Source organism: Mesoplodon densirostris, chromosome 1 (genome assembly GCF_025265405.1).
Source record: "Mesoplodon densirostris isolate mMesDen1 chromosome 1, mMesDen1 primary haplotype, whole genome shotgun sequence".
Taxonomy (NCBI): Eukaryota; Metazoa; Chordata; class Mammalia; order Artiodactyla; family Ziphiidae; genus Mesoplodon; species Mesoplodon densirostris.
The window spans coordinates 1,922,788-1,937,236 of NC_082661.1; the positions used below are offsets into that span (position 1 = coordinate 1,922,788).

A 14,449-nucleotide genomic window follows, 5' to 3' on the forward strand; every position below is an offset into this window, starting at 1 on the left:
CTTTGTCAACCTTCCCATCGTGGCCAATGGTCTGCAATGACCAGGGAACTCAAGTCATCCTGCTGTACCCCCAACCTCACGGACTCCCCCAGGAGGTCACAATCAGGGTCGTGTGGTGCAGACCATCTGTGGATCAGAGGTCCCCTTGGTCTGAGAGGAGATTCCCCACTAATTCCAAATTCGTCAGAAGCCACCGTTGGTTTTCAGGATAGAAAAGGTTAACTGTCTCTCCTGCCCTCTTCCTTGGGGTTAATCCATTTCCTTCTTCCCCAGCAGGAAACCAGAAGATTATTCTGGCCCTCCAAGTTCACTGCTTATGTCTTCTATTTGGGGGGAATATACCCCAAACAGTTCCAGATGTCCTGTTGACTTTCAGAATCCCAGAATTGGAAGAAACTTAGGAGATTGGTCCATTTATAGATGAGGAAACTGAGATCAAGGGAGGGGAAAATGTATTGGATTAAAATGAGATTGAATTTCAGAGTCACCTTTTGAATTAAAAGATGCGGACATGTTTTCATATCTTTTTGACAAGTTAGACAATTTTGACTCGTCTGCAGTGGTTCTTTATGTTAATAATTAAGAAAGCAATTTTTAAATGTTTAAAACAATCCTAGTGCTTTATTCAATATAGTTATTGTCCCATTACCACTGTATATGAGCCATCATTGGTCTGAGGCCTGATACCAGATAACTTTGAGTCCCCGGGACTCTAAGGGAACAGGTGGCTTAGATGGGGACTAATGACCAAGAGGTGACATACTGGGAAGCTGACATGGACCCCTGACCTCAGATTAGGACACAGCAAGCCCACCTCACTCTTCTTTTAGGGAAACGAGGTTGATTGATTGCTGAACTAGACGTTTCCACAGCTAAGTCTCGCCTATGAGAAGGAGCATGGCTTTTCTGTCCCCTTTGTTCCATGGGACAAGCTATGCCGACTATTCACCTTCCGAGGGCTGTTGTGTATCCCCTCCCGCCACCCTTGCCAACTCCTGCAGCATTCTGAGGGAAGGTGCTGTCTAATTGCTCACTCCACTCCCCCCCCCACTTCTCCCCACAAACAGCCAGGGTTGTGCTGGATTCTGTACAAGCAGCAAATACGTGTTTTCAGTGGATTGTGTGGCAGTTTTCACACAGGCCCCCTTTCTTCTTCCTGGCTTCCATGAGACCTTTCTGGGCCTCCTTGTCGCTCAGCCCTGCCAGGAGGAAAAGCAAACTATCTGAGAGCTCTTCCCCTGCCAGGGCTGGGCTTGATCAATAGACCAACCGCCCCAAAAGATCTGACCATCCTGCCCCCCTCACAGGGTGGAAAGGCGTCATGCACGCCCCTAAGCACTTCAGCACCAGGTCTTCAGACTTGTTGATTCTCCTCCACAAACTAGTCCTCTTTGACACCCAAGGGAGCATCTGATGGCAACATCATCGAGGTTTGTGGAGAGGCCCAAAGCACAGGGTGGTCAAGCGTCAGAGTGGGCCCCGGAGTGGTCCTCAGGGAGATGTAGCATCAGCTCTTCCAGGACGAACGTGGAGACCCAGGCTATTACGAGAGGGATCTGGGTGCCCCAGCTCAGCCAAGCAGAAAGGCTGCGCAAGCCACGGCTGTGAGAGGGGACCGGCTCTTAAGGAAGCCATGCAGGGCGAGGCTCAACATCTGTCACAGGCGCTCTGGGGGACGCGTGTGTCGTGAGGGCCTTTAGCATGAGGATCGGGACCATCTTTGCAAAGAAGCCGTCACAGCGAGCAACGCCGTGCGTGTAGCCCAAATGCCAGATTTGAAGAGCTGATTTTTACAAAGATCAAGTGTTTTCAATAAAGGAAAAAAATTAATATATTTTCTCAGAATAATGAGGGAATACGTGTAAGCAAGGCTACTCTCATTGAGAATTGTGTTGTGATGAGCACAGGGCCTTGCGGTCAGTTTCCTCACACTTTTTTGACAACGTGTAGTATTTGCGTGAGAAGAGCCTCACGTTTCCCGGTGATGCCCGATTGCTTTGTTTCCTGTGCGGAGCCCCCGCATTGGCACTCGGCCCCTCCCTCCGGGCACGGCCCGTGCGGACTGGGAAGGAACCCAGACCGTGTGCTCAGGTGGTGGAAGGCTGCTCATTTCTACTCACAGCTCAGGTCTCGGTCCAGCAATTCGAAAGTAGAGCCCAGGGTCATAACCCAGACCCTTCCACTTTCGTTGCAAGTTCAAGCTTTTCTCCCCCATCCTTGGGCCTTGCCGGGAGGCACGGTGGGAGTGGGTAGGGTTCAGCTTCCTTTTTGTTCTCTGGCCTCCTTCACAGAGCAGGGCTCGAGGGTCCCAGGTCCTGCGGGTGGCTCTGGGGAGCTTCTGCAGCCTTGGTCTCCTGGGCAAGGCAGTGTCCCTGTGTCCCCCGCCTCTCTTTCGCACAAGAGCTGCTCCGGTGGCCTCTTCAGACACCACCCTCCGTGGCTCTCTGCTCAGTGCCCCCCACCCCGGCCCAGGCCCTTGCGCTTTTCTGGCCAGTGTAGACCTCTTGCTAAGGCTGCCCACACCCAGGCATCCTTGCAAACCCCCTCTGCCCACCTTGGGCACCAGCCTCCCACCCTGTTCCTCAGCTGCAGTGCCGGGAAGGGCTGGGTTCCAGGACTGCCCCACGGATGCCCCCTGGCAAACCCCCGTTCCCGTCTGGCACGGAGTTGGTGGCTCGTGGGATCAGGGCCTGAGCTGAAGCCCAGATGGGGGTCCCCGGCTCTGGACCTCGTGACACGCTGGGCTCTGCAGGACGAGTGGGGACAGGGTATCAGAGACTCTACTGCTGACTCCGCAGAACCACCCGCGTTTGCTTTATGGCTCTTTCTACCAGACAAGGAAAACCTTGTTGCTGGGGGCGGCCGGGGGTTTAGAGCGTTGGGTCTCCACCTCACGAAGGGTCTCCGAGTAAAGGGGGAGCGGGCAGCCACGGGAGGAAGCTTGGACAGGGTGGTCTGACCTGGACGTCGCTGAGGCCTGCGTAGTTGACTTGGGGACGTGCTGTCCCACACACAACAGAAGACATGAGGGATGCAGTCACATGATCTCGTGATGAAGCCCCTCTCCTGGGGTGTCTGTTCTCTGGGCCACACTTGTCTCTGCCTCTGGTTTTTCAAGCAGAGCTGCAGTGTCACCGAGCAAATGACCGTCTCCCTAAATCCTCCCCATCTATCGGCCCCTCTGTCTTTTGTAGACGGTGTGACACGCTGGCCTGTTCTGCACACATGGGAAGGGGGCGGGGACAGGAGTGGCCTGTTCTGCACACACGGGAAGGGGCGGGGACAGGAGTGCCCGGGGTGGAGCCGTCCTGGCCCCGCACAGCCCTCTGTACCTTGACAAGAAGCAGGCTGTGGGGGTCATTCTTACAGGTTCTGGAAACGCTAACGTGGCCCCTGCGGGAGGGATGATAAAGTAGCTCCACTGCCCTCGAGGCTGGGGTGTGGTTGGTTGACTGAGGTTTGCTTTACAGCCCGTTCCCCAAGGCCGATGGTGAAATGGCCCTGTAAGTGGTGTTGCCAGGCCCGAGGAGAGCCTCTGGGTGGTGGTCACGGCTGTCCGGGAGCAGAAAAAAAAAAAAAAGAAAAAGGAATGAAATTGTGCCATTTGCAGAGACGTGTATGGACCTAGAGACTGTCATACAGAATGAAGTAAGTCGGAAAGAAAAACAAATATCGTATAATATAGTTTATGTGTGGAATATAGAAAAATGATAGATGAACTTATTTGTACATAGAGAAGAGCTAACACCCATCCTTCTGAAACTCTTCCAAAATATAGCAGAGGGAGGAACACTCCCAAACTCATTCTACGAGGCCACCATCACCTTGATACCAAAACCAGACAAGGATGTCACAAAGAAAGAAAACTACAAGCCAGTATCACTGATGAACATGTGAAGGGGATGTGCGTTCCAGGCTCCAGACGCACGCGGTTTGGAGATGTGAGGGCAGCCGGAAGCCGCAAGGTCTGGGGTCCGCGCTTGGTCTGTTTGCCACCAGCCTGAGCTAAGGTCCCTTTAAAAGCCAGGACCAGCCAGCTGGCCCCTGGGGAGAGCCTGCTGGCCAGGCCACTCTTCAGAGTGACAGCAAGCCTGGCTATGGTCATCACAACCTCTGTCCGTCCATCCATGTCCGTGACAGGTGGAGGCGGGGCCTCAGGGCTGGCTCCCGCGTGCTTCTGCCTCGTCCAGACGCAGCACCTCTGTGGGGACTGGACTTTTGGTCCAAGTCCAGAGCTGGCCCCGGGGCACTGCTGCATCTCCGAGGTACAGTTGTTAGTGGGGTGCCTGCTTCCTCACCCAGGCTCTGGGGCGGCTGGCTCTGCGGCCACTAGGGTACCAGGTACCAATGCCCACCATGGCACCATGGCCGGGCCCCAGGTGGGAGCCAAGCCCAAGAATGCACACACACACACACACACGTACATTCGTGAGAACGCACAGACACACACACACACAGAGCGGTGCTCATTGTCCTTTCCTCCCTTCCACTGGGAAGGAGAGACCCTGGGACCTTCTCAACTGTGTTGCACAGACAGGAGCTCCAGGTCAAGCAATCCCTTCCAGACCCTTCCAGGATCTCCTCGGTGAATTTATCTGTTTGTGAGGCTGGTGTGTTTAGGTGGCTTTGGTGTTTCTACTAATCCTTGGTCCTAACACCGTGGTTAGACTTGCTGCCCGTCACTGCCCACAGACGTCTGAGGCTACGCAACGTCTTTGAATAAGATGAAGCCTAAGTCTGTTTTCATATCTGGAGTCAGGCTGTTGCCACTTTCCCCTCCCTCCTCCCAGACGGTCACTGTCTGCACAGTCAAAGCACAAAGCACTGTGCAGGCCACCCACAGGGGCCAGAGTCCACTTTAGTGATGGCCAAACAATGGTAATGGGAAGTCCGGCCAGCGTGGACCCCCAGCCCCTGTTGGAACAGGGCTCAGGGCGGCCCATCACGGCCACTGGCTGTTGAAGCCTACGGAAGCCTGGCTCTGCTGCCCACGTTGGCCCCCTTGTCAGGGAGACCTGAGTCCTTTCCATCGTGACCCACGTGGCCTGGTCCAGGATGCGTGCGTGGCCAAGTGCTCCGTGGACAGCGCTGTGCAGGCTCAGATGGGGTTGCCAGGACCTCACCATGAAGTTGCAGTGGAGGCGTGGTCAGCACCAGTCGGCACAGCTTCCCGTGGGCTGCACAGTGTGCACCACCACTCTGAATTCTCCAAGCCACTGTCTGTCCTTGTTCAGTTTTACAAACTGACAGGACAAACGGATGCTAACGACGGTTGTTTTGGCCCCGCAGATAAAAGCAGAGAGCACAGCCGGGCGCCCTGCCCGCCGGCCCTGATGCTGCACGGGGAGCCGAAGAGCCCGGCGGGAGACAGACCAGCCAAGGTCAGTGGGCTGTGAAGATGTGAAACCCCGGGCTGGGGGCTGCGGGGCCCGCATGGCCTTCGCCCCTGTTTTCCCACCTGGCTCTCGGCAGTGGTGCTTTGCGGTCCCCTGTGTGGAACCGGGCCGGATCCAGCAGGACAGCTCCACAGCCCTGAGGAAGGGAAGAGGCATCCGGGAGCCGGGCAGAAGCAGCCTGGCCTTCCCTTCCTGGTCTGGGTCCAGAGCTCGCTGGTCAGCACTGCTCAGAGGAGTAGTGACCCTGGCTTCCTGGGTCCGCCGCCCTCACATCTCAGCAGGCACGGGCACGCGGGCAGCCAGGCCATGCAGTTGGACGCCCCTCAGGCGAGGCTGCGGTCTGCGTTTGGTTTCACTGTTATGGGAAAACCAGCGCATGTTTGTGTTTTCTGAACGCATTAGAATCTCAGGTCCTTCCCTTTGCTCATTTACCAAAGGGCATTTTATAGACTGTGAATGTGTTGGGTGCATTTCTCTTCCCATGACTAACCCAAGAAATCAGCTTTTATTGCTGCTTTTGAAAGTCACAAATGGCACTTAACTTGCTCTGATCTGTCAGATACACTGCTGGCCTCTGGTCTGATCTGTCAGATACACTGCTGGCCTCTGGTCTGATCTGTCAGATACACTGCTGGCCTCTGGTCTGCCCCAGTGTTGTGTGAACATTCTCTCTTCCTTTGCTGTTACCAAGTGTGTCTCTGCCTCAGCCTGTTACGTCCCCGTTCCCGCTGGTTGTCCTGCCAGTTCCCCGTTAGTGACATCCCTGGGCACACTCACCTGTGGGCCACGCCTTCCTCCCTATCATTAGTGCCGATGCTAAATGGTATAAATGGATCATGAACGTTAGTGCAAATTAAACTGTTGCTCCCAGATGTAGGGTTTCTCTCTAAGAGATTAACATCCGTGTCAGAATTACATATTTATTAAACAGATCGTCTTTCTTCTGTTTTAACTACTTTCTTTATCTCTGGGCTCTGTGCCTCTAATTCACTTTTATTACTTCAGCATGGAAGGAGAGTTTTATGCCATGATGAGCCATTTTTATCACCAACAGGAAATCATAACCAGCCTGCATCTCAAGAAGACGGCCTTGGTAATTAGTGAGAATTACCAAGAGAACCCCAGCTTTGCCAAATTTAAGTGTTAGTCCCCATCAGGAAGCATGTCCCACCGTCTTTACTTGAATAATTAGTGGAGGAAATCTACTACTCCGAGGCCCCTCATTAGGTTTCATTCTTCAGTTAGCTTCATAATGAAAATCTCTCCTCATTTTTCTAATTGGATTAGTAATGTAAACTCTGGTCTTGATAGACACATATATTTCTAACACAACTGTTTCTGAATACTCCCAGTTATGTTATTTTCTCACAGGAAACAAAGACATGTTCTACCACCCCAAAATTCTACAAAAAGATTGTTCTTCAACTTATGAACTTAGGGATAATTACGTAAATTACAAATCATTTAGTCAGTGTAATTATACGTCACAATGAATGCAGGGCCCCGGGAAGGCCCCAGTAAGAGACCAGGATGGACAGGCGTGAAAGAGATCACCCCTCATGTCATGGATCTTACCTGTCTAACCCTTAGTTGATGCAGTTCCCCATGGTCCTTGCCCAGAGGCCGCGCTGCACCTGGTCCGGATGACCTTCTCCTCCCGGCCCTTCCCGTCCATCCTCCGCCCGGCTCTGCTGGCTCTGGCCGTTCTCTCCTGATGTCATGGGCTCCGCTCCCGAGTGAGCAGGAGACAGGTTCACTCCATCGCCTGTGGTTTTACCGGAGTTCACGTGACTGGTTTGGGGGGGTTTTCCTACCCTTATAGACCCTTGGTGATCTTTTAACTTCATATTTGAATTTTATGTTTCAGTGCTTTCATAATGTAGCACTTTCCTTGCTAACGATTCTGTTTCAAAGGAGGCTGAGACGGTGGGAGTGAGTACTGGTCCCAGTGTGGCCCTCGGGGGCCCTGGAACAAGCCTGTGGACTTTTGGTGCCACTGCCCTGTCCTTGTGCAGCCGGCCCGGCAGCGGTGCCCACATGGGGCGTGGCAGCATTGGTGTCCTTGACTTTGAATCATTCCCACAAACGGCTATTAGCCGTCTCCTCACCCACACTACCTCACAAAGCACCGACACTGGTGATGGCAGACACAGATCCTCAAATTTTAGGATGACATTTAATTTTTTTTTAAACGAATCTAGGGCTTTAATTGCTCCTGACATTCTCAACTCAGAACCGGGTTGCTGTTTTGAATAATGCACGAGTATCTTTTAATCTCTCCGATTTTGTGAAAGAGAACACAGTCCTTATTATACTATTCTGAATTTGAGATGAAAACCATGGAAACAGCGGGTAGAAGAACAAAAAGTGTTTCCTCACCCCTAGAATTTATTGTGCTCACTATGGTTTCATTTCTTTCTTACAGCTGTTCCAAAATTGAGATGGCACTGACATTAAAAAAAAAAACTCCTCATGGTAATTTTTCAGGTCCAGCTGTAGGAGTTTGGTTCTGTTTCCCTTTGTTTGAGAAAATCTGCTACATGTCGTACATCAGTGCAGCTAAATAAGTTAATCTGAATCTTGGATCCATGTTTATGTTGGCGTCATAATTGCCCGTTTTCTAATCTCAAACAACTTTTGTTTCTCTCCAGACTCTGTCCATAATGAACAATGATCAAGTGTCCCAGCCATAGGTTGTTGTTGTTTTTTTAACTTTAGGGAATAATCTTCATTTTCTTCTGGGTGATGTCATATTCAAACATTCTTTATTTTCTACCTGAAGACAGAGTGATTTTCAAACCCAGCTGTGCACCATACTCACCTGCACAGTGTAGAACACGCCCTGAACTCTGCCCTCACATGGATGCTCTAGAAAGGGGGGGTGGGGGGAGTCACTGGAGCAATGGAATGCTGCAAGGACACAGGCTTGTCACTTCCCCTGCCTTCAAGGCACGGGACGGGCCAGCCCAGCCGCACCTGGGACCCTCACTGCTCCAAGGTTCACGGCCACTGAAGGCAGTGTTTGGCGGTAGAGTAACTCCAGCCCCTGGGTAACTTCAGTCCATCTCCAGAGACAAATCCAGTGGGAACTTCTGCCCCCAAGACACTAAGGCATCCGGAAGCAAACTCTCAGCCACCGCCACCTACCTGTGTCTGTTTCTACAAAAGCAGGCAGCTGAGCCAATTTGGGATAATTAGAGGGAAGCCTTAGTCTGAATCACTCAACACAGTCAGTGGTGCCCGCATTATTATTTATTATTATTATCCATTAATTCTAAATTCTCATGTGACTGCCGGGTCCCATTAGCTGGCTCTACTGGGCAGGTCATTATCTAATAGCTACTGTGGGCAGGTCTGTCTGCAGGAGCCTTGTTATTCTGTACTCGGTTGCCTGTAATTGACGAGGACGGTTTAAATGTGTTTTTAAAGTACTCTCCTTCTCTCTCTACTGAAAGGACGCTCCATCGATACTAGTGACAGGCGAAGACAGAGCGGCCAAAGGCACAAGACCCGTGGCCTCCACCCCGGTGCCCGGATCCCCCTGGTAAGATGCCCGGAGGCTGGGAGCGGTGGGAAAGAGCCCTGTCTGATCCAGCATTTGCTTGCGGTCACCAGAGAGAAATGCATACTCCATCGGTAATGCTGGTTTAAAAAATTAATTTGCAGCTCCTGGCAGGTAGCTCTCCACACTGTGGTCACCTTCTGCCAAAAAATAGCATTTAAGTGATAAGTTATCCTGCTCGAATATATTTGCAAACATGTATTAAAATAGTAATGCTGTTGCATATATATCAGTGAAAGGCAGCGTCTGAAGAAACGGCAGCACGCCTTGAGCTTCAAAGGCCTTTCCCTCTACTCCAAGAAAAGCGTAACTGAATAGCTGTTAATTAAAGATGTGTCTGGCTCTCTGCAGCTGCCCTGTGAGGATTCCTCATCTTTGAGTACGCCCCACTCAAAGCGCCCTCCACGAGGGAGCCCCTGACTTTGGTTTTTTAAAATGTCCTTTTATAATGGAGTAATTTGGAAGCAGAAAAAAAGGTTATTATAGTAAAATTAGTTTTAAAACCTGAAGATTAGATTGCAGGATACAGTTGGGAGGAAGAGCTAATTTAGAGAACAGAAGTAGAGCCATTGGCATCGTTTAATGCACCATCAGGGTGGGAGCAGCAGCCGACCATGGTCCCCGGCTGTGGCATTCGCCCTGCATGGTGTCCTGAGTGGTGTCTGGCATCTGTCCTGCCCTGAAGCCCTGCCCTGGTCACCTGCTCACTGCGAGAACCTGTGCTCTTAACTGGACAGGGGGGGCACCCGCTCCTCTGGCCGGTCAATGGTCGGTGTCTCCGGCAACCGGGGGCCCCCCGCCCTCTGCCTTCAGCTGACATGCTCAGCACCCTGGGGATGCCTCACGGGTCCGGGCTCCTGTGCTAACACTTAGTGACACAGTGTTTCCAGCGCCTACAGAGTGTCCTGCAATTCAGCTGGTTTCTGACACCAACTCCTGGGTTAGCCAAAGCCCCGCAGGCTGAGGGCTCAGCCCCACCCCTCTTCCCCTCCTTCAGACCCAGCCGGCTGCCGGCATCTCTGCCCAGCTGATTGCAAACTCAGGGCTTCCCACGACCTCCCCTCGGTTTGAGAATTTGCTAGAACGACTCACAGAACTTAGAAGAGTGCTTTACTTCTGATAGCGGTTTTATTATAAGGACACAACACAGGAGCAGCCAGGTGGAAGAGAGGCACAGGGCAAGGTGTGGGAGGGGTCTCGGGGCCCCCATTCCCTCTTGGGGGCATCACCCTCCCAGGACACCAGTGTGGTCACCACCTTCAGCCTCTCTGACCTAAAGGAGGGCTTATGGACGTCTCATTACTAGGCACGCCCTCTCCCCTCCTGGAGGGCGTGAGGTGAGGCCACAAACCAACCCTCTCGCCCTGTAGCGGGTCCTTCCGGGCCCAGCCCCGTCCTCCAGGAGTTAGCGCACGGGGCACAGGCGCAAACTCGAGTGTGCTCAGAGGGGATCCTTATGAGTAAAAAAGATGCTCAGTCACTTAGCTCATTCCAAGGGCTTTAGGAGCTTGGTGCCAGGAACCGAATGGGGGACAAAACAAAATTAAACTCTTTATTTTTTATGACGCCATGAATGTTGTTCGGGGTCTTCTGTAACCAGACCCCTCACCTGTGTTTCTAAGGACAGCGCACTTTGCCACAAATCATACTGGGGTGAGGATAAATTCAGCGTGGGCGCGTGGCCCTGTTACTGTGTACATGGTGCTGCCCTTGGGGATTATAATCAGGGAGAAGACACGACCTTGGGCCCTAGAAGCTTCTGATCATGGAAGCTGTGGTCTCAATTCCTCATAAATACTGTGTTACAGCCCAAAATGCTTCCTGGGATCCTGAAGTCACACCATCCTCGGCTGCCGCGCCCCCTCTGTGTGGGTCCTTTGCCTTGAATTATTCATCAGGCCTCCAGCCCGAGTGGCAGCCACGGAGGGAGCCGTCCTCTCCTGACTCACAGGACAGGGAGGCTGGTGGCTCAGGCTGTCACACTGCACGAGGAAGTCGTGCCGCAGGGCAGGCGTGTCCAGGCCGCGGTCCGGACTTCCAGGCGTGGCCGTGGTGCGCTTTCTGAGTGGGAGTTGGCCCCGCCGGCTGGACCTGGGCCTCTTTCCCACCTCTGCTCCCCTATTTCCCTGCCTTCCTGACTCAGTCCCAGCTGAGCGAGGCTGCCCGGCCTCACTGAGCAGCCCGGGGTAAAGGGTGCCAGTGTGTAAAAAACCCCGCACCTGGGAGGCTGGGCCTGTGCATCCCCTGAAAGGCGGAAGAGGGACCTGGACCTCGCAGGGAGCGGGGGGCGTAGGGGCCGCACCAGACCGGCTCCTGGTGCAGCCTCCCTCCCTCCCGACTCGGGGAGGCTGCGTGCAGCGTGGTCTGACGCGTCCTTAACCTTGGTGTTGCACCCACGGAAGCCTTGGTGAGGACACACCCTGTGTGACCGCAGTCTGCCTCTGGGAAGAGCTCTTCTTCGGGTCACCCACCACGACCCCGTGCAGGGAGTGGGCTAGTCGTTAGCCTGTGCCTGGGGTCAGCCAGGGCCTCGGGAGACGAAGGACAGAGAGACCTCCTGGAGGTGCGGGAGGCCAAAGCACTGCCTCCTCCACCTGCCGTCCCTGCCGGCCATCGCAGGCCAGGAAGCGTGAGTTCGCCCGTGTGTGTAAGGAAGCCCTCACCCAGACCGAGAACATGCCAGGGACCCGCTGCCTTTAACTCTCTGGTAAGCAGGGATCCACAGTGGGGCATCCACACGACAGTGCGCTGGGGAGACTGGGGGAGGTGACTGGGTCTGTAAGAGTCAGTGAGTCCAGGGATCCCGGCGGATCCCCAGGCGCTGTCAGAGGCTGCAGTGACCAGAGGAGTGGGCAGGGCCGCGGGGGAGCTCGGCTGTCTCCACCGAGTGGGTCTCCACTTCCCACGGCCGAGCGCCCGGAGTGCCTCTCTGTGTCCGAAGTCACTGTGTTCTTCCCTGGATGGTGCATCCTCTCCATGGAGGTCCCCAGCCGGTCAGACTCTGGGCCCGCTCCTGCGGAGCCGACCCCCGTCTTGCCCTCTCCGGCTGGCAGGGAAGCCAGCGCTCAAACTTCCCTGCAGTGAGAGACCCCCGGGTTGAGGAAGCTGGACTCCGCAGCGGGTCCCCGGCACATTCTCTGCCTGGTTGAGGGCAACGGCTGGTTGATGTAACAGCAGAGGAGGAAACACTGTGACTGTCCCTGAAGGCAGATTCTCCTGGACGCCCTGGCCCTTGGTCGAGATCGAGCCGCCCGGAAGGCGTTTGTTCTGTGAAGATGGCCTGGGGTCCTGGACGACGTTCTGATGTGAGAACAAGCCTCCTGCGGGGGTCACTCTCTCCGCAGGGCTGCCTGATGCTTCTGTGCTGTCCCCTGTCTCCACCACTTGAAAATGGGACCATAAGTTCATGGTCAGTGACTGAGAGCTGCCAGGCAGCATCTTTCAGAAGCTACACAACGAAGTTAAAGCAAGTGGGGTCTTCAGGGGCACAGGTGGATCCCCCTCTCCAGGCAGCTCCCACGCTGCCAGGGTCTTGGGGCCCTTCCAGATGCCTGCGTCCCAAGCTGGGAGCTGACGACCCGCGGGTGCTTCCCCTGCACACACGAAGCGTTCCTGTGGCTGGTCACTGCCCTCATCTCCAGCCGGCAGGTTATCGGGTCACTAAACACACATTAGTGTTGGTGGGCGCAGCAGCTGGAGGTGCCCGAGCTGGAGACCAGGCTTAGAGGGTGAACAAAAACACACCAGTGTGTCCTGTGCTCTCAAGACCCCCCTGAGCCTTGACCTCACTTCGGACACAGGTTGTGTGGTCCACCCACATGGAGTGGTTCTTCAGCACAGCTGGTGTCCCACAGGTCAACCCACCTGACACTGTCAGACCCCACGTTCAGGGCTCAGACCCACAAGGCTGTATCCCCTCTTCAGATGCCGAGTGAAAGTCCAGGTTGTCACCGGTGCTTCTGACCGACCGGCTCTAAATCAAGGTTCGAAGCACCTCCTTCTGTGTTCAGTTAATTTGCTAGAGCGACTCACAGAGCTCAGGAAGACCGTCTACTTACTAGGTCATCGGTTGTTACAAAAGGGTACAACTGGGGAACAGCCAGATGGACGAGATGCACAGGGTGAGGTATAAGGAAGGGGCTCAGAGCCTCCATGGGCCCTCCAGGCATCACACTCCCCAAATCTCACATGTTCCCCAACCTGGAAGCTCTCCAGTCCTTTTGGGGTTTAATGGGGGTTCATCCCATAAGCATGATTGATTAAATTATTGGTCGGTGGTGACTGACCCAACCTGCAGCCCCTCTCCCCTCCCCAGAGCTTGGGGAGGGGACAGAAATTCCCCACCTTCTAATCACAGGCTTGGTCCCCTGCTCACCAGCCCCCTTCCTTAGGGACCTTCCCAGAGTCCCTCACTGACATGAGCTCAGGCGTGGAGGAAGGAGCCTGGGATGTGAGTAAGAAGACGCTCCTCCCACCTTGATGCTCCTCCCTCATCACTTGGGAAGAGGTTAGGAGCTTCGTGCAGAAACGGGGACGGGGACCAGATATGCATGTCTGGGCGTAAGTCACGCTATCCCAGGAGGGAACGTGGGAGCGAGGTTTCTACTCTCTCTTCCTCGAATGTTCGTGTCTGCGGGCCCCGTGAAGCCGGGGCTGCTCAGTCCTTCCAGGTCAGCCCTTTCCCGGGGACCAAGGTGGGCAGAATGTGGACAGGGACCGAGAGCCAAGGACGCAGAGGTGCTGCCTTCTCAGTTCAGAGACCTCGGCCCTGGGGATGTGACCCAGGGAATGTCCTGCAGATGGGACACTCCTGCTGGGACAGGGCGCTTGGGGGCAAGCAACAGGTGCAGAGAGGGACCGAGGTGTGTCTGTGTCGGGGGTGGCAAGGCATGTACCCCTCTCCCCACTGGGCTGAGATGGACGCTTGGAGAGAGAAGCAAAGACGACTTCCATCTTGCAGAACCCATAAACGTCTGGATTTGCAATGTGAAGGTGGGCACAGGGATCCTTCTGTATCACAAACCATCCCCGTTTCCGTTGCTAAAATCCAGATCTCCATATAATCAGGCTGCTAAGTATGGATGCTTTGTACCGGACCTAACTAACTCTGATGCACTAATTATGTCCTCTGGGATCTGCGGACAGTTAAAGAGAAGAGGGAATATGGCAACCGTCCAGAAACTTTACAGCGTGATTAAAGCAGAGGAACGTATACATATTACTTAAAATGTGCATAAAACGATACATAAAATTAATTTTGCATGTCACAGCTGGCTTGGTCTAGTTGAGACCAACCGTAACAAGTGGATAAGCAGATTTCTCTTGGGGAATCATGTTTATTTACCTGGCCACCAGCTCTTTGCTTCAGTCCCACACGTGTCCCTACGGCACAGGAACTGGGTTTTTGGTAGCCTAGATATGAACATGTGCCGTGCTAATTGTTGCCTCTCCTCTATCTCCCAGGTAATAATCCCCTATTAAGTCCCTAATT

The 14,449-nt window shown here is 53.9% G+C and overlaps 1 protein-coding gene across 1 annotated transcript in view; it reads left to right on the top strand.

Moving 5' to 3' along the window:
- Nucleotides 1-14,449, top strand: part of TCERG1L (transcription elongation regulator 1 like) — a 205,553-nt gene that overhangs the window by 128,913 nt on the left and 62,191 nt on the right. Inside the window, exons 5-6 of the mRNA XM_060093664.1 lie at nucleotides 5,290-5,381; nucleotides 8,852-8,940. Of these exons, the coding sequence (XP_059949647.1) occupies nucleotides 5,290-5,381; nucleotides 8,852-8,940 (181 nt within the window). The remainder of the gene's footprint in view (nucleotides 1-5,289; nucleotides 5,382-8,851; nucleotides 8,941-14,449) is intronic.